Source organism: Falco rusticolus, chromosome 1, assembly GCF_015220075.1.
Source record: "Falco rusticolus isolate bFalRus1 chromosome 1, bFalRus1.pri, whole genome shotgun sequence".
Lineage (NCBI taxonomy): Eukaryota > Metazoa > Chordata > Aves > Falconiformes > Falconidae > Falco > Falco rusticolus.
In genome coordinates this window covers 100,531,162-100,554,068 of record NC_051187.1, presented here as the reverse complement: position 1 = coordinate 100,554,068, position 22,907 = coordinate 100,531,162, and the positions used below count along the sequence as shown (strand labels likewise).

Here is a 22,907-nt window from a genome sequence, read left to right as displayed (position 1 = left end):
TACAGTTGAGGTTAATTCTTCTGAACCTATTCCCTAAAAATCAGACAAGCCAATGGCAAACACTTTTTTTTTTTTTTTAAAATAGTTGCCCATTATCTCTGCTAGTATTTTTGACAGACCTTTTATGACTGACAAGGTCAGTACAGTCCCTATTGGAATTAGGAGCAAAGAGAAGTACAGGGTTATTCACATTACGCAGTGAACAAACACCAGCTATTTCCCATGAACCTTGCAGTGATAGCACCTGAGGGACTGAAACAACAAATCATGTCTTTGAAGATCTGCAGGCACATTCTGAAAAGGAATGGAAGACTTAACTCCAGGTATTGGACTGACAAGGGCTCAAGAGAATAGAAGTGACAGTCTGTCTTACACTTTCTTAAAATGGCTCATCTGAAGTGTGTTAGTGTCAGACCAGAGACACCAGCCCCGTAAGTCTCACTTGCAGAGGATTCCCAAGACAGGCTAAGGCCACCAAGCACAAAGTATTTTTCATTAATAAAGATAGTTTAGCCTTTCTATTACCTAAAATAAAATATATCATAAATTTCCAGATTGTACTCATTGTTATGGCTAAAAACAAAAGCAAGACAGTAAGTAAGAAATTAGATTGCTATTTAAAATCATGCAGGCCTTTGTTTAGAATCTCTCCAAACTTCAAGAATATATAAATCAAGGACATGAGGAGTTCATTACTGTCCTGGTTTTGGACAAGGACAATAAAGACCAATAATATTTCCTACATGCATAGTCACAGTCTAAACATTTAGAGTGATACGTTACACCAATTGTGTGAAAGCTTTTTTAAGATAGTAAGCAAATTTGAGTGATTCATTCTTATATTTATGTTCTCTCAAAATGCAATTCATAATCTAGAATTAAATGCTTCTATAACGTGAATTCTAACCAAAATTTTGTATGTTATTAGATCGGGGAAAAGCGACAGCCTTTGAAGATATTTGTAACAGAAATTTTTAAGAGTAAATGGAAGGATCTTCTGTGAAAGCACCAAAAAAACAATGTACAGGAATGGTTACAAGAACAGTTGATACTTATAATCAAGAACATGATCAACAGCAACAACCAACAGTAACTAAGCCGGTATACACAGAGAAATGTGCTAGAATCAAGACCAGAGAGTCTGTGCCCCAAGGCCAGAGCACGCAAGACTGATCAGCAACAGATCTATGCTCCAAAACCAGATGGATGGCGGTAAGCATGGCATAGAATACTACACCTTGTTTATCTCAACTCAAGGCAGACTGTAGCCATACAGTCAGAATGAGGAAGCAAAGACCGCAGGCAGCCATCTTGCCCAAGACTCATGGAGGATGAAGCAAACAAGATTCTGAAGCAAAAGATCACATCTTAATACCTGTCTCACTCCTAAAAAGTACAAAGGACACGTCTAAAAACACTTCATCACCAGTTAAGAGGAAACCATGGGACATATGGTGGATTCAAAAATTGATGTTTGCTGCAGTCCATGTCACATGAGTGAGCCTGGCCAGACCACACGGACACAATCTTGGTGCTTCACAAATATGTGGATGTGGGAGTAAGATCTATGAGAAAATGACTGCGTGTGACTGAGCACTGTATCACCTTTCATGAGGTCTCGCACTGAATTTGGTTACATTAGTTTCCTGTATCAGTACCATTACTAGTGAAAGGGAGTTTGGTTCTGAGGTGATACTCAATATAAGGCTTACACAGGGAACAATAATTAAGCAAATTTATCAACTCTAGTAGGCACAATGTTTTTCTTATCGCTTCCAATTCAGTATTTAAGTACCTCTCTAAATTCAGGCAAAAAGCACAACATGTGCATTCACCTACCTGATGTGCATAAAATACTGCCACAGGCTTCATACCCATGCGGTAGGCCTCCCCAGCCTTTTTCAAACATTCCTGTCTCTTTTGCTGGTGACAAAAAGCTTCTGCTCTTAAATCATCATATTGTGGATACTCAAATTCTTGAAATATTTCACTCAAAGGATCATCCTCTTCCTTACTTTTTTTCACCTGTAGGAATTTGCAATGTTGAAACTAAGTATGAATTGTAGGATGCTTTCATTAACATAGCTTTGGATATGTTTGGAACTAATATTTAAAAAAAAAAAACCAAACATAAAAATACCTTTTTCTCCCGGTTCTTTGCAGCACTGTAGGAAGAAACAATTTCATTTTGCTGAATACTTTCTTGAGCTATAACTGTTTTTACAGGATCTGCCTCCAGAACACAGTTCAGAAACTGCTCAGTTTGTTCTAAAGAGTAGCTGTAAAGGATAAGTAAAATCTGTGACTTTACAAATAGATTAATAGCTGCTACATTTATTAAAATTCATATTACAAACCTTGATATTGTTACAAAAAGAGATGACAATGGAAATAAAGCACTGGAATGGAATTTTCCACCTTACTACAGAAAGGCTTGCAGACCTACTGGCCTGCATTACTGGCATCTACATACATACAGTCTTGGTTGACTGAAACATAATTCAGGGGCACTTGAATATTAAATGGACAATGAAATACTAAAGTAAATTGCATCCTACCTTAATCAAACAGACCTTAGTTTAGAAGCAAGCACTGCTTTTTGGGCTGGATAAATTACCTCATCTCAAATCTTCTCTAGCCAGGCTTAGACAGTACAAACTGGTTTAAAACTAGCTCAGTTTTCTGAAACCATTATGCAGGAAAATCCTTGTATTTCCAGAAAGATTTGTTAATTAATTTAATGAAATGAGAATAGAACATCAATTGCCATCAGATTTCTAATAAGCCCTTTCTTCTTTCTTTTTCTTGCTGTTCAGTAAGCACACAAGAGGAAGACTGATCATAAGTAAAGATAGATTTTGGGAAAGGAAACACTATGACAAGAATTTAGAATGTGAAAAACAAGAGATGGTGAAATGTTTGAGCTATAGAAATGGATGAAGAACATATTTTAAACATCCCATAAGGAAGAGTTTTGATAACCAGAACAAGCAGAAAGACTGACAAGCAGATGTGAAAACTCACATATAGAGACAGACATTCAATTGACCAAGGATGAAAAAAGAATTTTCTCTTGGAAAAAAAATTTCAGTTCTCAGGAACTTGGATTTAAGGTGATAGCTACATAAGCCAGAAATACAATGCAGAACATAGAGAATGTCAGCAGGAAGAGATGGAGATGGTTCATTCCTTCAAAGCTGCTGTAGTAACCAGCAAAGTACTCACAGCTACCATCAGGTAATAGTAGTTTTCCTCTTAGGCAAACGCCATTTTCTGTGAACCCACTATTACCACTCCCACTAATTTCTTCTACTTCACTTAAAACACAGCTCTAGATCAAATATGCAGTTCCACTGACAGTCAGTCAGAGGTCAACAGCCAGAGACATCCTTCTAATGAGAAACCCGTCTACTCCAAAAAAAAAAAAAAGTCTACACAGAATTTTTATACCCTTTTTTGGCTTTTAAGACCAGCTAGTTTTGCCTTTATTTATATCTACAAAAAGTGTGCCTGTTTGGAAAAAGCCATTCTTTATCAGTATCTTAAGACAGTAAATGTACACTGTAGAGTATTACTGAGTACCGTTTTTACAAAGAACTTCAAAGATTTCTTACTTGTTGTCCTTGAAGACATCCATTAAGAAATTTTGATTAATAGTTGGAAACATCTCAAAAAGTTGTTTCTCCTTTAGTTTAGCAGCACAGTCTTTTCTAGCCATAGAAGAAATACGATTCTACCCAGAAGACAAAGGAAAAGTATTACACGTTCTTGATTAGAACAAAACACAGGAACAGTGGAGCCAATGCAACTTTTCTGTTATTTGTTAAGATTTAAAAAGTATCTACTCGGCAGGTATGCACCCACAGCAATGACAATATGCCAATATCAACCTGCCTCACTGATTTATGAGAATAAAGTAGGGACAGGTGAGTTGTTTTATACACCACTGCAGTACTCTGCGGTGATTTGAAGTGACTCAGCTGGAACTCCCTCATAACTTGGAAAAAGCAACAAATTTTTTTATGAGGAACTGCAGTTTTGGAATGCATTTCCTGCTAGTCTATATAGTCCAATGCTAAGCTTGTGCAAAGTCCACCTCTCTATATTGCAGGCCTAGGGCTGAAACAACATTTTATTATTAAACAGCATAGGCAATTTTGTGTTGGTGTATCTGCAGTTGTACTGTAATAAATATTCCTATTTGTGAAGTCATGCTGAGAAGAAAACATAATTATAGCCCAGAATAAATCAGACTGATCATTCCAACACTCAGATTTAAAAAAAAAAAAAAAGTAGTGGCCAAAAGAAAGCCAAGCTCCACGAATCCAAACTGAAAATAAAGCTGCAGACATCACAGTTGTTATTATCAGTAAGCCACATACATGCAGTTCAAGGAAAGAATGGCTTGTGGATTCTTTCTAAGTACAGGCTAATCCATCCAACTTTCTATACAAGTACAAACAAAGCTCCTCTTTTTTAGGACAGCTACTTATCAAAGACAATTACAAGTAAAAATGCCTGTTCCGAAAAACTGCCGGCAGCAGAGGGCAGTGTTATGTACACACCAACCAGACGGGGTATGGGAACTGTATGAAAGATACAGAATTAACAAAAATCTTTTTTAAAGTTACTGTTTTCTGACAAGTGGGTACAGAAACCTGTTTGAGATTAACCTCAAGTACTTCTTTTAATGTCTCATCTGTTAGGAATGTTGAGGGTTCTTACAAAAAATATTGAAATGAATTCAATCCACTGCTAAACAAACAAGGCATGGAGCTAATTAGGAACTTTTTTGATATCACTTTCCCAGTAGATCCTTGTTTTCAGTAAGCAATCAAAAAAAATAAATTCAACCAAACACAAATGCTAACCTGTATAGTGAAATGCACCATGATCTGTTTGTGAAACAATAAAAATATTACATTTTAAAATTAGATTTACATTTTTAAAACAGAAACATCTACCACAAGCAAACTCCTGTATCACAGTAATCAACAATACTACTTTGCATGCATTTGTCTCTACGAATTCAGGCTGTAATCAGCAGCACAAAGCCGAGTCACCAGATAAGACATAGCCTGTTTCATTAACAGTTAAAAAATACAAACTACATAAAAAACTGATGCTATCCATACCAGGTCTTGTTTCTCCTGCATAGCTTTTTCTTCGGAAATTATTTGTCTGAGAGAAACTTTCTGAATCTGAGCATTCCAGTGATCCATAAAAGGAAAAACATCTGATGATGCTGGTTTTTTAGTCTGTATGTCATTACATGAGCCTGAAGCTCCACTCATTTTTTTCTTCTGTATTTTACTGTTTGCATTCTGAGATAACAGCATTTCCGAGTCGTCTGTATTTATCTGTTGAATCACAGTAGGACCTTCAAAATCAATAAAAATGAGGTGACAAATAAAACTATTATTATCTTATTTATGCAAGTGAAGACAAAATAATTAAGGTAAGTTTTTCAACCTAGATAGTTTGGGCATTGTTAAAACAATATTATTAATGCTAAAACAGAAAACAACACACTGTTTTCATCTTCCTCACTTTTATTTTCTGAAAACTATCTTGTCATCTTTATCTGTTTTTTAGAACAAAAGCAAAACCATCACACTCACCAAATTTTCAACTGCCAAGACATATCTTACAGCTGTAAACTACTTGCACATACATTAGGTGGGGAGGTTTGTTTACTTTTTTAAGGGAATTATTGACTCATGAGTTTACATGTTTACCTGCCTTTCCTCTACGCTTAAGGACAGATGCTTAACAATCCGTTTACACTACAAGTTAATACTAACAGCACTGTTTGGTCATGCGAGTGGAGAGTTTGCAATCCAAGTCTTCACCCAGGTCCCATGCAAGAGTAGTGGGGTTCTGCTGTAAAGGGACATTTCTTCTGGGAGCTGAATGAAAACTGGATTGCCAAAGGTTTTAACACATTTTAAACAAAGCATACATCTTCCTGCCAAATCAGTTCTTCTGACAAGGACAAACAGTGTGTGAATGTTGTATTCCTCACCTCCTTCCCTCACCTACAAAAACCTGACTCTACTAGTAATTCTCTGGCTCCACCTTTTCTTGCCACAGAGATTACAGAAGTCCCACCGAACAGCAATCTGATCCAGTCACGACTTTCTTTTTAAGTTCTCTGAAGTAGACAAAATGACAGGCTTTTTGCTTGCATCTACCTGGGACCAGTGATTCTGCTTATAATTAACTTTCCCACACACACCCCTCCATAAGAGAACAGTAAATAGAACCAAGGACAATAAGTAAAAGCTTAGCTTAATAAATTAATCCATCATTTTTTAATAGAATATTTGCAACTTCTGAAGTTTCAAAGAAATATTTTTTATAACAAAAATTAAGTATTTTTACAGTTAAGAGAAAACTTTAACATACCTGCTGCAAACAACTTAGATGATTCATCTCTCCTCTGACGCTTCTAAAAAAATAGTAAACCACCATATTATAAGCAAGCTATAAATTTTGCAGTGAGACTTCCTAAGTGTTATCTTCTAAGTAAACCAGCTTCAAAATAATGTCTCACAGTATTTCTCAAAGATTGGATATTTAAAAATAAATATATTTAAGAAAAATAATTATGAAGTGAAGTTAAGAAGATAAAACTATCTTTCCAAAAACAGATCAAACCAGAGGAACTTGCCCCACTGCTAAGATTTCATAACCTTAATTAAATAAACCAAACACAAATTTGGCCGAAAAGCATTCAGTTTCATAAGGGTGTGAAGGAACGGAGGTTAGAGAACTCTTCTCAACAAATGTACATGGAAATGTTTTGAATACATAATTATTCATAAAGAACTCTTCTTACGTGTCTAGAAGTCAATAATGATTTTTGGCCAGTGGAATTTTTGATTAATCTTGTAGTGAAATTGTGCATAATGATCCTTCTTTTTTAAGAATCTTGGTTGCATGATGAGACATTCATGACATGCAGTTTCTTCATCCCTTAAACTGTCTCTCAACAGATCTGATGATTATGACACACTGATATACTCCAAATATTTCATAAACTGCTCTTGTATTTTATCATTCTTCTTGCAAAGATACTTATATCTTACACATTTAGACCAACACATAAGGAGACAAATACCCTGACAAAGTGCAAGCATGCCACACCACATATGTAAGCAAGAAATCTACTAACCAGAATAGATTCTTTCCATTTTTCATGAATCACTTTTGCCAAATTCAGATCAATATGAACCACACAATCCTCAACAGTTAGTGATCCTTAGGGAAGAAAGAAAATATATTCATAAAGGGTTCCATTAAAACTTATCTATGCAAAAAAAAGTACAGTAGCCTAGACTTATTAATTTGAATTTTGGTGATTTTGCATGAACTGTCATGCCTAAGAAAAACTTGAGCAATTTCCAAATTAAAAAAATAAAAAAATCATTCCACACAGAACTCATTAATCTGGTGTTCAAAAACTCAGAAAATATAGGAAAAAACAAGTACCATTAATTGTATCTTGTTGAAATATGACTACCTGAACAACTACAGGCTTTGTTCTCTTTTCCATTTTTCTAGCAGAACCTTCTTTTACAAACCCACTGTTAATTTACAATTTCATTTGTGAAACTGTGATTCCCCCCATTTTATTACAACCCACATGCAACTGCTTTTATGTAACACAACATACTTGCCACTGCCCAAACAGAAGTCACATCCCTCCTTTCAAACACACAAACACAGAGAAGCAAACTCCAAGTATCCCCTCTAATGAAAGGAAAGGTCAGGAATTATCAAGGTGTCATAAGGGTACATCTAAAAGATCTTTCTGATACTGTTTCTCACCCTTTCAAAAATAAAAAGGTAAGTACATATGTATCAAATAAAAAGGCAGGGCATATGTCAGACACAATGAAACACCCTTCTGCTATCAAAAACAAACTTTTTTTTTGGAGGAGGAGGAGGTAGGCATGGAAGTAAAGAGGCCAGCAGTCAAACCCACCCATAAATCAGGGTTTCACATCAGGTAATCTTCAGGAGAAAAGAGAAAAATGGGGGGAAAAAAAAGGGGGAGGGGGGTAGAGAACAAGCAAGCTATATATCCTTTGTGTTTTCTTTTCCTCCTTTTTCTAAGAGTCTTTAACTTTTGTGATACACGTTCAAGCTACTTATGGCTTCCTTCATCATACTCTCTCAGCAGACTAGTCTGTTTTCATCTCCTAAGTATAGCCACACTTCTCTCTAAACCATTCATCTTCTCCTTTCCTAATTTAACTAATGCCTAAAGGTTTCTTTCTTTTTCCCTAACCAGTCAAAAATTTCACCTTCCTCACTACCTTAACATCCCTTCAGAGTCTGAATATAGGCTCAAAGGCCTGTTGCTCAAATTGCAAACAAGCCAATATATTTTCTTATGGTTTTAAAGTATTTGCATGTACAAAAAGACAAAGGCAGAATGTAGCACTACTGCATTTATATTTTATGGCATGCTTAGTTCAGTTCCATTTTTGGATTAACAACAGCAAACAACAGTATCACGAGGAGTTGTGCAAATCTGTTCCCTAAAAATCAAGCAGGAACGGAAAGAAGCACAGGCAAAGGAATAAAGGTTTTCTTACCCAAACTGAGTTTTTTCATAAAAATATGGATATAATTATGCTTGTACCTGCATCAATGCCAACAGGCCCAAATATTTCTTTCAGTTGAAGTGCCAGTTCAGGAGGTAATGTTAGTTCTAGGCAATCTATATTGAAGGCTGCATGTGATGCTGGTATACAGCTTTGTGTCTTGGCTTTAGCTTCATCCCAGCTTGGAGTTTCAACTTCTCCTTTACCACACACCTTCCCGGAACTCCCCTGGGTTTCTTTATCCACCTCCAGTTCTTTGTCATTCCTAGGACCGACCAAAGGTGCATGATCCATTTCCAGTAAGGAAGCAGTCACTTGTTCTGCACTGCTCACTGAAGGGTTACTGCCACTTTCGTTATTTAATACAAATTTCAGATTAGTAGAAGTTGTGCTAGGATCATGAGGCAAAGTCACAGGTATACAGAAACCTGCATCAAGTTGTGAGACTGATGGCTTATTTATAGTTTCTTCAACAGGACTCTCAGACTCTATCTTCTGCTTTCCTGAAACAGACAGCTCAATGACTACTGCTGCTGAGCCGCCTGCATCAGTTCTAGGGGCTGCATCTCCAGAATTCAGTTCTGACAAATCATTCCATGAAGCAGCAGTCAACGAGTCACAGACATCATTGTCTGTCACAGTTGCCATGGTAGCATTTTCTGCAGTGCTCAGTGATGAGCTCTTGTCTTCTGAAGGCTCAGAGATACAACCAGCCCCAATTCTTTGTGGCATTTGTTGGCAGTCTTTGAGATTCTCACCATACTTTGTACTTGCCTTGGAATCAAGGTCTGCGACAACTGGCCCAGCTTCTCTTACTTGAAAGCATTCAGCATCAACATCTTTGCATAACTTTTCATCAGAGTCTAACAGCAGACCTGTGGCCCAGACTATGTCTTTGTTACATCTTTCATACAGATCTTTCAGAGCTTCAAATGGAACAGACTCAAAGAGCTTACATAGCATATTTAGCTTTTCAGACTCATCAATATTGGTAAATTCACTTTCTTCCACTAATGTACTTTTATCATACATAACTCGATAGGGTATTTTTTCCTGAGAATTTGAGGCATTATCTATACCTTTTGGTTTGAAGCCATCAAGCCTGCCATGCAATACTTTGGCAGTCTCAGGAAAAAACATTTTCTTTTCTAATCTCCACAGAAGAGCAAAGTCCTGTGATTCAGTCTGCGAATAACGACTACATAAGCATGCATCCTGATTCTTTTCTGCTGCATTAAGTATAGAGAAGTGTTCCTCTTCTTTGGGCTGGGGCAAATTGTTGTTTGTAAAAGTGAGTGCTAATTTGTGATGTTTCCTCATTCTTTTACTTTGCTGGGGTTTTTTCTCACCTATTGTTTCACTAGCTACTGTTTCAGATTGGTACATATGCAAACTTGTATCTGGTTGCTCTGCGGTATTCATAGGTGTCCCACGAAGCACATCTACAGTCTCAAGAGCATTTCTATTAATGTCACCTTCAGTACTTCGACCTTCATCGGACTGATTTAGACTTGTCTTTCTCACTCTCCTTGACCTTTGTTGTCTCTGTTCTAATGAGCCTGACACAGGCCAATGTCCTACCATTTGCAGTTCCAGTGTAACTTTATCTGAACTAACAGAGGAACAGCTAGAGGCTAGATTTTCTTCGTCATGTTCTTTTTCAACAGTACAGGTCCCAGGCACACCCACTTGCTCTTTACCTAACTCAGGATGCTGCTGACTGGAAGTTTTATGTTCTTTATCACTCTTCAGAGAAGATTTTTCTAGTCTTCTAGCTCTTTTGACTCTCTGTCCCATTGTTTGTTCTACAGGCCAGTCACCCAGAAAGTTTAGTAGTTCTGGTTTTCCTGACGTGTCAAAAGCTGAACTGCTTGGTTCCACTGTGTTACTACTTTGTGTTGATTTTGGTTCCATACATATTTCATGAGACTCTTCAGCTTCAGCTTGAACGTTGAGAATGTTATCACTGTGCTCCTCAATTCCTCCTGTATGCAAGCACACTGTCTCTTTAGTTGAGTTCACATCAATCTCATCCACTTGTGTTTCCGTATTTTTTTCTGGTTTTTCCCCCTTTTCTTCTTTCTTCTTCAAGGGCAGTTCTTTTTCTATACAACCTGACAAATAATCATCCAGGTCATCTAGAACAGTGCTGTTCTCAGAATTGTGTTCCACTGAGTTATTTTCTGTTTCTTTTTCCTCTTTCTGAAAACATTCAGAATCACAGTTACTTTCTAATGTTAAAGAAGTCCTGGGAAAAGTTTTATTATCTTCAGCTAATTCAAGAGGCTCCACATCAGAAACTAAAGAGTTTTCTTCCTTTACCTCAGAACGTGCCTCTCTCTTTCTGAAAGACAAATTGGAATGAAAGATAAACCCATTTCAAACCTTCTTTAAGCACTTGTCCACATTTTTTATTTTAGCTTGGCTATTTAATATTTTCAAATTACAGACCAGAAACCATCTTTTAGGACACTAATCATCCAGCTGGAGAACTTCAGTGAGAGGAAAACAAATTTAAGACAAGTTAGCTCTAACCTCAACACTCCTTTATAAAAAATGAGCTAAGCAAAGCAGAACTTTCCTTGCTAAGTATCCATTTTTTACTTCAGCATATGGCTAAGAATACTTTCTCAGGCATCTATTTTCCCCCATTCCCAGCATTCAGTTATGTACCGAAGGACTCTGCTGCTGGACATTTCCTCCTTCAGATCAGCAAATGTGGTAAATATGCTTCTATTTAATGACTGTTGCTCTCTCCTGATGGCTCAATGCTAAAGTCAGTCTAGAAAATAGCTAGGAGAATGTGTGCCATTTCTTTTCATACCATTTCTCACAACCAACTACATTCCATTATCAATGCCCACCTCATTTCAAATACATTAAGCATGCAAAAACCAAATTAAATAGCAACAACAATAAAATCTGATTTTCTATGCATTATTATAATGCATATACAGCATTGTTCAGATTAGCCACTACCAAATAGTTGTGTATACAACCAAAATAAATCTAGACAAGTCCAAATTAAATATACTGGAGAGCAAGTAGATAACTCATTACTACTGCATGAAGAATCCACCTTCTACCACAAAGACATCATCTAACACCAACACACAAACTCAGAAAAAGCAATGTGCTTGTATTTGGGACTACATTCTTCTGAAAAGCATTTCATAAATTTTAGAAGCTTTTTATCTACAACATACACCCAACAGCACATTTCTAAGGTAAGAGAAAGTCAATGAAGATTTTCTTATTGTAAAGTAACACACAGACACACTAGAAGGTTTTCAAAAAACATTGGAAAGTTGACAAGATCCCTTGACTGCTTATTTCTAGAAATCCTGAAATTCTTAAAAACGAAAAATTAAGAACACTATGTAGTGTATTTCTTTTTATTATTTAACTGATTTTTATAATGCATTCATCACTGTTCAACATTATTATCCAGGTTCTATTGCTATGAGGTTTGAATTTTTAGCCTTTTATTTAAGACTACAAAGCTAGTAAAAGAATCTAACCTATGGCTTTCCTCCTGACAAGGACCTTCACTCCAGCCAGCAGCTTCCGATTTGTCTGGGACTGAAGAACCCAATATTGAACTAACAGTAAGGCAGCATTCGTATCGTTCCAACATACTTCTGATCTTTTCTTTAGATACACCATGAATGTTTCGCCTATGAATTTTTAAAAAAAAAAGCAAACATCGAAAAAGAAACATTTCAGATTTGTATTTTACAGTGAGAATACACATTCTCTAAAAGAGAATAATTTAGTAAGTTTACAGGAAGACTAACCAGAGAATTCAGGGGGCCAGGGCAAAAGCTGTCAAACAGCAGTTCTTTGTCTGCCAGTGCACTAAGGCATTCCAAACAGGTTATCTCAGACAAATTGCTGCTCCACTTGACTTCTCCACCCCACCTGGTGGCCCTATTCTGCAATAGGATGTTTTCCTTAAAACTAAAATCTAAAACTACCAATAATGCATCTTCTTCAAATAACTACCAGAAACACACCACATCAAATCCTGACAGTGATGCAGGATATTAAACCAGGTATGGAAGATTTCTGAATTCAGTCTTCCTCCTCTGGTTTTGCCAAACTAAGAACTCCTCGAGCCTTGAGGAAAACCTATTTGCCTATTTGGATACACTTTGGCTAGAAATTTTCACTGACGCTGTTAAACACCAACTAGTAGTATACTCTGCAGCAGTTCCATCCAGAACAAGTGGATCCTTCTAAGGATGGCAAAACAGAAATTGAAGGAGAAAATGTTTAAGTTCTATTTTAGGAAAGAAAATCCTCTTCCTTACCTCACTTGAAAAGTGGCCAACCTTAAGTTAAGCATGCAAATTCAGATGAAAACAGATATTTTGAATACAAATTAGGAATACAAAATAACTTACGTTCAAAGTGACCTCCAGAGGCCACATACTCTGAGGAGGTACGGCTAAAGCACATTCTCTAGAGATTGTCAAATTTTGAATATCCCTAATGACTAGAAGTCTACAAACTCTCTGGGCAAACCCTTTCAGTGCCTGACCACCCTCAAAGTAAGTTTTGGGGGTTTATTTTATGTAATCAAAATATACAAAGTTCCAACTTGCTTATGCTTGTTTTGTCCTATCCCTCCACAATTCTCAGAAGAGATCTTTTTAGTCTTCTCTATAATCTCTCAAAAGGTAGCTGAAGACAACAATACGATCCTTCCTTAAGAGTTCTCTTCTTAAGTCTGAACAAACTACTGTTGATCAATTCAGTATCATCTGCAAATCTGCTGAGAGTTCACTGTGTCCCAACACCCAAGTCATAAAAAGGACATTAAACAGTAGTGGCCCTTAGTATCCATCCTAGAGAGACATCAGCCTCCTCTTCTTCGACTTTGAACCACACTGATCATACCCTTTGAAAGGGCATCCAGCCGATCTTCTAGGTACCTTATTATTCCCTTACACAAGGTTTACATCTTGCCTATTTTGGCTTTAAGTAATGGCTCTATGACTGTGTAAAAGGTTCTGCTAAAGAAAAGGTAAACAGTGAGGGAGAAGCACAGGGGTTTGTCCCTCTCAGGCCATGAGATGCTGATTGCCTCACACTCAGTGATAGTAGAAACATTCCAAGTAGGGCAACAGACCATCCAGATGCAAAACTAGCCACAACCTGACAGCATTTTTGCAACCTCAGGAACCCAAAGAGTCACTGTACCTTAAATGCAAAGTAACTGCAATCATGAAAACATCACATAGTATCTATTTCTAATAGTATCTTTTGTATGTAATTAGAATAAAGTGACAGGGAAAAAAAATCTCGTAATACATATAAAATCCCACAAAAGTTAATACTGTAGGGAAAAACATTATCAAAAAGCTACTTACTATCACAGAAATCTTGACTGATATCTTGCTACTTCACCAGCCACTGTACTGATACCTTTTTAAAAATCACAGTTTATAGACTGTGAAAGATACACAATCTAATATGAAATTTTCCTTCACATTCTTACCTTTCAAGTTCTTTTGGTTTAAACTTCCACCAAGTGTCTGGTTCTCGAAACATGACTTTATATTTGAACTGCTGAGCCTGAATAAAACAGATTAAAAAACAGAACAAGCCATTTCACCCATTTCATATTTCTATGAAAAAGCACACCTATATAGCCTGCTTCTTTTAATGCTGGTGGGGTTTTTTTATTTTTCATAACCAATTAAACATTGAAGTAACATACTTCCGTTCAGTGTTTCGTTTGTGATTATATAAATGGAGATTTTTAAAAACATGTATGTTTTTGTATTTACTGTAAAATTAATGTGTGCCATGATCACAGAAAAAAAGTCACTGTGTCATCCCTTTAAATGTTCGGCATTCTTGACTCAGAGAAGGTAGAACATCTCCTCTTCCCAAGTACAGTACGCATGTGCCTCTTTTCTCAAGACAGAGAAAAGCTCACTGCTTACATTCAGAGCTAACCAGATGCGAGCCAGTTCCAAAACAAGCAACTCGGTTCCATTAACACAGCTACTGTGGACAGCCTTCCTGCCACATGGGGAACTTGACAGGGTTGCAAGTAGCTGGTCCTTATATGGTCCAGTCTCATCATGACAGAAAAGGAGCCCGAAGTCTAATCAGGAGAAACACTGTGAGTACCGTGCCATTTCTCTCCATTCCTGTTTTCAGGAAAAATTCTTACCACCTTACCAAACCCTGCACTTCCTGGAAGAACTTTTATTGTATCTTTATTTCAGTATACAGCAAAATAAAAAATTAAATTGTGAAAGAACTGTTAATCTGACAATTGTTAATAAATGCAAGAATAATAAAATAAAAAAATTATTAATAAAAATTATCTGTGTTAAGACCCACTGTTCAGTATCCATTACCACATGCAGCACATGTAGAGCATCTGCAGTTCTACGTACGACACACTGATTTATTTCTATACTATGGTAGGAGAAATTCCAGATGTACTTTATAATATTACTTCCAAAATATTATTAAATATTATTTCTGTTAATCAAACAATGCAATTCTATAAGCATAAAAAATACTAAAACTACCAACCAAAATGGCGAATGATCAACAGCAAAGTAAGAGCTAGAATCTAAAAGTGCTGATGCCCATTTCAAAACTATTAAGCTAGAAGCTGAGAAGCTCCAGAAAACTGAAGTATGAGAAATCTGTAACAGTTCACCAAGTTCTTTCAATCATTGAATGTAACTTCTGAAGTTAAGCATGGATTGCATTTACTTAGTACTAAATAAAAGCAGATCACTTTTAGTCACTAAATAAAAGCACTACACTACTAAAATAAAATTATATTTATTATTTTTATTATAAATAATATTATATTGATTACATCAGGTGTATTATATTGATTACATCACTTCAATAAAATTTAAGTAAATCTGCATAACTTCAAGCAAGCTAGAAACATTTGATAACTCTAGCCCTCCAGCTGGTCAGCTGGTATCTGTCTCTGTCATATTTAGGATGAAATTAAGACTGAGTTTTCAAGTTTCATGGAGCATCAAGCATCACTCTTATTAATTAGTGCTGATTATATTTTAACAGTAGCTTATAATTTGACTGATCATATAGAAGAGGAACATAATTCAGTTTCCCCAACGATATTTATTTTTGCTCCCAAGTGCAAAGCACTTGGCTTTATCAGTTGGAAATTAGGCCAGGTCAATACTCAAGGAGTGCACAGAATATGACACTGGGTAACATGATTCCATGTACTGTTTTGGGTTTTTTTTAATCTTCAGACTTCCTGGTGGAATAACAGCTAGACTGAGAAAGACAATCTCATTTTAAAACATATGTTGCTGCCATGCTGGTCAATAATCCCTTTTACATTGATCAAATTGTAATACTAACCAAAGAAACATAAGGCTTCATCTCCCATGCTTGTATGTTTGTGTTGTCTATTATTATAGGAGAGATTCTCATTTCAAATGCTTCTTTGGCTGAAAGACACACATGTACAAAAGAATGTGATGTAGTTAATTTCATTATAATAGGGTGGAAACATAACATTTATACTAATTCTCTAAATTTGTAGTATTTTTTAAAGTAGACAGTCCATAATGATTAACCACTGTGTAAAGAACTCTTGCCACAGCTTGATCTGTTTTGAGGCCCTCTTTTTATTTTAGAAATCCCAACCACCCCCCGGTAAAGCTACTGAGATATGGCATTAATTCTTTTGAATTAACGTATGTATGATAGTCAAGGAATGAAAATGCAAATGTAAAATGCACCAAGATGACTAATCAATCAGTAAATTAAACTACAAAAAAAAAAGCTACATGATCACCTTAAAGTGGACTTCTTTGTTGCATACAAAATTCTTGGCTTTATAACAGTCTTAAGATTAGTCCACTCTGTAAACTGCATAAAATATGAAAAATCAAAATAATTATTGTAATTTAAATACACAGTAATGAAAAGTTTAGAATCACTAGCTTTGAGATGCAGCACCATGTTTCTGTAGATATGTTACAATGCATCTGAACAATCAAAGTTATTGTTGAATCACACATTTGTTATTAACACATTTCTCCACTGGTTCAAAATTTGACAGTAGAAAAGTGATCATGGTTCAAATTCAGCAACTAAAAGCTTAAAAAAAAAAGTTGTGCTATGGTGAGCTTAACAGAAGTCACTATCAAAAAATACACCGATTATGGAAAGGGAAAAAAAATATTATTGTTTTCCTCCTATAATTTTGTTTTAAATTTGCCAACAATTTAGTGCTCAAGAGAAAAAAAAATAACCAAGAGCAGGAAAATATCTGTGTAAGTATTATTTGTATCAACATCCTTGTTACTTATCACATATGCATATATAATGGCTCATCTCAAAAGAAAAATTTCTGGGAGATGGTATAGATTACCACTCCAGAAATGGGACACAACCCAAAATACATACCATGACAAAATCTGAAGACAAGGACACTGGGATTTTTAATTGCAAAACACACAATGGACAGATGACTTCTGAGTTTGTGCTCATACTCTTTTTACACACATGTATTAAAAAATACTTCTATGATGGGATAAATGCTTGTCCTGTGACACAGGCATTACAAGACAGGCAGCCTTTTAAACAGCACACAAGCATTGAACTGTAAATAAGCAAGCTAATCCCTTATTTATTTCTCACCTCGCTTCCTGTTCCAGTCATGCGCTTCCCCTAAGCAATCAGGATCATAATGGTATTGTCCATGTTTATAGAAGTAATCATCAGTACTAAGAATGATTCCGCCTGGGTTATCCTCAAGCAACGCTCTGTGAAAGATCAAGAAGTAAATAGTTTTTTCGCCCATTCTCCCCAGCCCTGATACCTGCTACCATACAAAAATGCATTTAGACTCTGGCACAAAACCATGATTATTTGGAATGGAAGCAGAAAATTTAGGTAAAGGAAAAAATATCACCCTCCAGGGAAAGATGATCTATAGTAATTTCCCTCCTTTTCCAAAGGCTGAGGATATCTAGGGGAAAGAGCTGACAGAAGTTCCCTACAAGTCTCATTTCAAAACAAGGGAGGTATTTCTCCATCTACATCTAGTGACATACTTTCACACTGACAAATACACATACAGTCTTAACTGCACCAAATATTTCAAGTGCCAGTCAAAGGAGTCTATGTTCAATCTAGGCTTTTGGAGAGTTGGAAAAGAAACCAAAAACTCAACCCAAGCCACTCCATGTGTACTACTTACACAAAAGAATTCCAACAGTAGAAGGGGAATTTCTGCCTACAAAGTAACTGACATAGCTCTACCCACTCCGTTGGAAGGAAACACCCAAAATGAGCAGGGACTGGAAGAACACAGCACACCTAATACTACTGCAGTGATCCTCTGCTGACATAAACCCCTTCAGTCAGGAACAGAAGTTAAAGCTAACCCCTCCTATTTCAATTTCCACTAGAGGTCGAAGAGGTGCAAGCAACTCAGGCCTCTGCAATTATTGTTACTCATCATGCTGCATGTACCACATAGCTGGTAATTAGGGTATAAGCACAACTATTTACACATGTCAGAAAATTGCCTCTGCCTGCACTAAATCCTTTACACAATTAAGCAATTTCTTTTAGAAGCTCACAATATAGATGTTCTACCTTGCCAAATATGATTTTCCTGATCCTGGAACACCTCTGAGAAGAACAAGTACTTGACCTATAAGGTGCATCTTTTTTCTCATCATGTGACAAACAGGTGGCTGCTGTGCTTGCAAGAGGTTCAATTTTGAGTTTCTATCTTGATTTCCCCATACCTTCAGAGAAGGGTTGCTATCCCAGGCATTTGAAACCACTGGAGAGGAAAAACAAAGTCCTCTTTCCAATGTCCTATAGTCTGAAACACGTCTCCACTGCCCTGGACTGACAGCCACAGGAGTTACAAAACTGTGACTTCCACTGGATGGATAAAACACAGGAGCCATGAGATTCCAGTGTTGTTGAGGCTGACATGACAGTGTAGAAAAATTTAAGTTACAACCCTGCTGAGTTTGCTGAAAATCTGAAGGTTTTGATGTTTTGAAACTGGATGTTTCAGGAGAGACATACACCTCCGGTGGAGAACTGCTCTGGTGACTGTTAAAAGCAGTCACTATCACTTCATGCTGTTCCATGCACCCTGAATTAGGATTTCCAGTGGCAGTTACTCCCAGTTCCAGAGGTTTTTGTGAAGACTGACCAGAAGCAGCAGTCACACTTTTTTGATCCAAAACAGTATCTTGTGTCTGATCAGGATTTCCATATGATACTTCTCCATTCAATTGTTTATAGACTTTTGAAGCTACACCATGCTGAACTTGTATTTCTGAAAAATCAGAATCTTCCAAGATCTGTGCAGAAGTGTCTGATGCAGCTGGTGAGCTTGTCTGGACACTCAGCTGACTCACTGGTGGCTGAGAGCAGCAGAAGTTTTCTGAAACCTCATTATTTGTCCCTGTTTGCTGTGGAAAAAGTAGGGCATTGCAACCTGAATCAGATTTTTCCCACTCAGGAAATTGATTAAAGCCATCGTGTTCCACAGAGTGCTTATGTACTATTTGGTCATTTGTAGGATTAGGCAATTCATCACTCGAGCTGTATCTCTGAAAGGCATTTTCTATTAAGGAATCCAGTTCTTCAGTCAGCTGCACATCAGGTGACAGGACCTTTTCTATTGCTTCTTCAGAATTATTTTGTTCTCCAGTACTTTCCCCCATTGTTTCATTTCCAACAGATCTTTGCTGATTAACGAGAGCTAGCGATGATGCTACTGAATCAAAACCCAAGGTTTTTGAAGATGCTACTCCTTTGGCATGAGTGGACAGCTCTAGCAGATAATCCATAGCGTTTTCTACTGTTGAATAAGGTAAAAAGAATAAAGCATGGACAACTGAACAAACACAAGCTGATAAATACTCGTTAATGTAAAAAAAAATGCGTTTACATCACAACTAGCGAAACAACCAAAAGAGAGTTCACCAATTCATCTTTTAACGCACCTGCAACTCCTTTGATCTGTTTCTCATCAGAAGTAAAGGCAGAACTCAATACAAACATATTGCAAAATAATAACCTAATAAGCATAAAAATTACTAAGGAAACAAGTGTCTAAAAATTATTACATATAACTGGAAAAAATACCAGAACTGGGTGTTTAAATGGATAGTTATTTCTAACCAATCTCATATAGGTGAAATAGTGTAAAATGAACTGAAAAAGTCTGCTACTGAGGACTAAAGAGATAAAAGTATGCAAAATACATGCATTATGGCTAGGTCCAATTGAAAATGTCGTATCTAATATAGCCAGAAAAATGCAGTATCTGTATTAATTCTTTGTAAAGCCACTAAATGGAGTATAGGTTGCCTGCGATCAACATGAACAAAATGAAGACTTGGCACAAGTACCATCTGAGGCCTAAAACTAAGCTTCTGTTTTCCTAAAAGACAGTGTAGCAGGAAGCCTAAGTCCAATTCTTTCTGCACATGTTAAATAAAATCTTCCTTGTCCTTCCATCTTCCCTGCTATATGACAGCAATTTATTACTACTCATATGAAAAGATGCTAATCTTTCAAATTTTAAACTACTGTTAATAGTACATAATAATGAACTCGGTGTGTTTACTGAATTCTCCAGTAACCTTCTACATAAATCTGTTACTTTGATAAATATAAATCTTATTGAGTTCAAAGCACGAATCAGCAATTCCATCAATTTCAATTTTAAAAGGAACAACAATCACAGAAACATGAGAGCTATTACATTATAAACTCCATACAATTTAAGGTAAAAACGGCAATAACAGCAGTCCTTTTAATGGCTACCTAGCTTTCATACATATTAAAAAAATGCCAAACTCTGCCCTCTTTGCAAACATTCTTAGAAAAATCTCAGCTAATTACACCTGATCATATAAACACAGATTGATTAAAATGCTCTATATGTGACTTATTCCCCTGCTAAATAACTCCTCGGATGTTTCTATCCAGCATCTCATCCATTACTTTTATTACAAGCAAATGAACTTATATACAGAACTTTAAAACTACAAAAGCATAGGAAGGACCGGGCACAGACATGAGAACAGTCCACCAGGAGAGGTAGATAGGTAGTTTGGCAGAATACAGGGGAAGAAACATAGTCCTAGCAAGGCTACAGAGAATTCAACATGACAAACACAATTTATCCTACAAAAACTAATCCTCAGTGGAGATGACAAGATTACAGAGCAAAACAGAAAGTAAAACAAAAGCTCAACTCAAGTATTTAAGGAATTACTGATACGTATTATTGATACACCAGAAGGCTGCACTGCCATTCAGCGAGACCTGGGCAGGGTAGAGAGGAGCCTAATGAAGTTCAACAGGGGTGAGTGTAAGGTCCTTCATCTAGGAAGGAATAACCCCATGTGCCAGTACAGGCTAGGGATTGACCTGCTGGAAGGCAGTTCTGCAGAGAAGGACCTGGGAGTTCTGGGGGACAGCAAGTTGCCCATGAGCCAGCAGTGTGCCCTGGTGGCCAAGGAGGCCAGTGGGGTCCTGGGGGGCATTAGGAGGAGCATGGCCAGCAGGTCGAGGGAGGTGATTCTGCCCCTCTGCTCTGCCCTGGTGAGGCCACACCTGGAGTGCTGTATCCAGTTCTCAGCTCCCCAGTCCAACAGAGACAGGGAATGGCTGGAGAGGGTCCAGCAGAAGACTATGAAGATGATCAGGGGACTGGAACATCTCCCTGGTGAGGAAAGGCTGAGACTGCTGGGCCTGTGTAGTTTAGAGAAGGGAAGACTGAGAGGGGATCTTACCAGTGCATACAAATATCTTAAGGGTGAATGTCAGGATGATGGGGCCAGGCTCTTTTCAGTGGTGCCCAGGGGCAATGGGCACAAACTGCAGCAACAGAAGTTCCATCTGAGTAGAGGAAGAACTTCTTTACTTTGAAGGTGACAGAACACTGGAACAGGCTGCCCAGAGAAGGTGTGGAGTCTCCTTCTCTGGAGACATCCAAAACCCACCTGGATGCGACTGTGCGACCTGCTTTAGGAGAATGTGCTTTAGCAGGGGGCTGGACTAGATGATCTCCAGAGGTCCCTTCCAACCCTGACTATGCTGTAATTCTGTGAAAAGCAAATTTTGCCAGGACCAGTGTCCATTATCTTAAAAAATTGTGATCTAGAACATAAAATACCCCTCCTGCAGAACAGTTAACACATCTAGGAGATACAGCACACTAATCACAAAAAAAAGATTCTCACAACTCTACCGCTGCCTGCTCTGTGTCACTGAATAAGCCACTTAAACTGTACCTCCATTTATGGAGCACAGTGCTACTGCAAATTACCAGCCTCACCAAAACACTGTCAAACCTGAAGAATCTTGCATGGAAAGAGCTATAAAATTTCAAAATATTATGACTCACCTACTCATTAAAAGCTCAACTCACAAATATGCTTGCAACACCCACACCAGCTTTTCTGGAGTCACCCTAGTTAAAAGCTGTCTGCGCATGGAACACAACTGTAATGCCAACTGTACCTTATTTACCTTTAAAATCACATTCAGACAGAACCATATAAACCACACTGGGATCTAGGTCAGAAAACATTTCCGACATGCTGTTGAAGAGCTCTTCCTTATTGACACTATGCACTGCTTGTGACACTGAGTGGCTAGAGTCCCCTTGGGATACAGCAACAGCAGTTCTGTCAGAACTGCCAATCTTCCGAGAAGGACTTCCACCAGTTTTCCTTTTCCGTGGCATTTTGTTTTCTAAAAATCAGCTTGCTTTTCGTTTGAGTTTGTTGACATGAGGCTGAGACCACCAAGCTCAGAAATCACAAAAACCCTCTTGTAACCGGGCTGCACATAACAGAAATAGCAGACCTGGGAAAAAAAGAGAACAGAGAAATTTTCGTAAAATACACAGTCACATTTCCACATCTCCTATTTAGATAGCTAAAAAGATCAAAAAAAATACATAAGCATCCAGGAAAACATTTTCTAGAAGGCTGCCTTTCTTCTTTTTAAATGGCTGACAGCTAAATAGCAGCCTTATTTCCCAACTAACTAGATACTGAATCTGTGTCTGGAAGAGAGAACAAATAAAATGGAGTTTAAAAGAAAAATCCAGAAAAGTAAAGGAATCAATGCAAGGCTGCCAGTTCACAAATACTCCTCTGCTAACACCTACTGATGACCAGTTAACATTATGGAACACTTATATTTTTAAAATTCAGATTTCTTTCTCCTTTTATATAAGTACTGGAAAATAGACATCTCCAAATCTTCCAGAAG

The 22,907-nt window shown here is 37.2% G+C and overlaps 1 protein-coding gene across 1 annotated transcript in view; it reads right to left on the bottom strand.

The window, feature by feature from the left end:
• N4BP2 (NEDD4 binding protein 2) overlaps positions 1-22,907 on the bottom strand; it is a 43,429-nt gene that overhangs the window by 7,939 nt on the left and 12,583 nt on the right. Inside the window, 13 exon segments of the mRNA XM_037391718.1 lie at positions 1,840-2,025; positions 2,141-2,279; positions 3,615-3,733; positions 5,136-5,380; positions 6,409-6,451; positions 7,178-7,263; positions 8,654-10,959; positions 12,137-12,292; positions 14,119-14,195; positions 15,993-16,081; positions 17,280-17,404; positions 18,243-19,473; positions 22,158-22,496. Coding sequence (XP_037247615.1) covers positions 1,840-2,025; positions 2,141-2,279; positions 3,615-3,733; positions 5,136-5,380; positions 6,409-6,451; positions 7,178-7,263; positions 8,654-10,959; positions 12,137-12,292; positions 14,119-14,195; positions 15,993-16,081; positions 17,280-17,404; positions 18,243-19,473; positions 22,158-22,374 — 5,019 coding nt within the window. The 5' untranslated portion in view covers positions 22,375-22,496.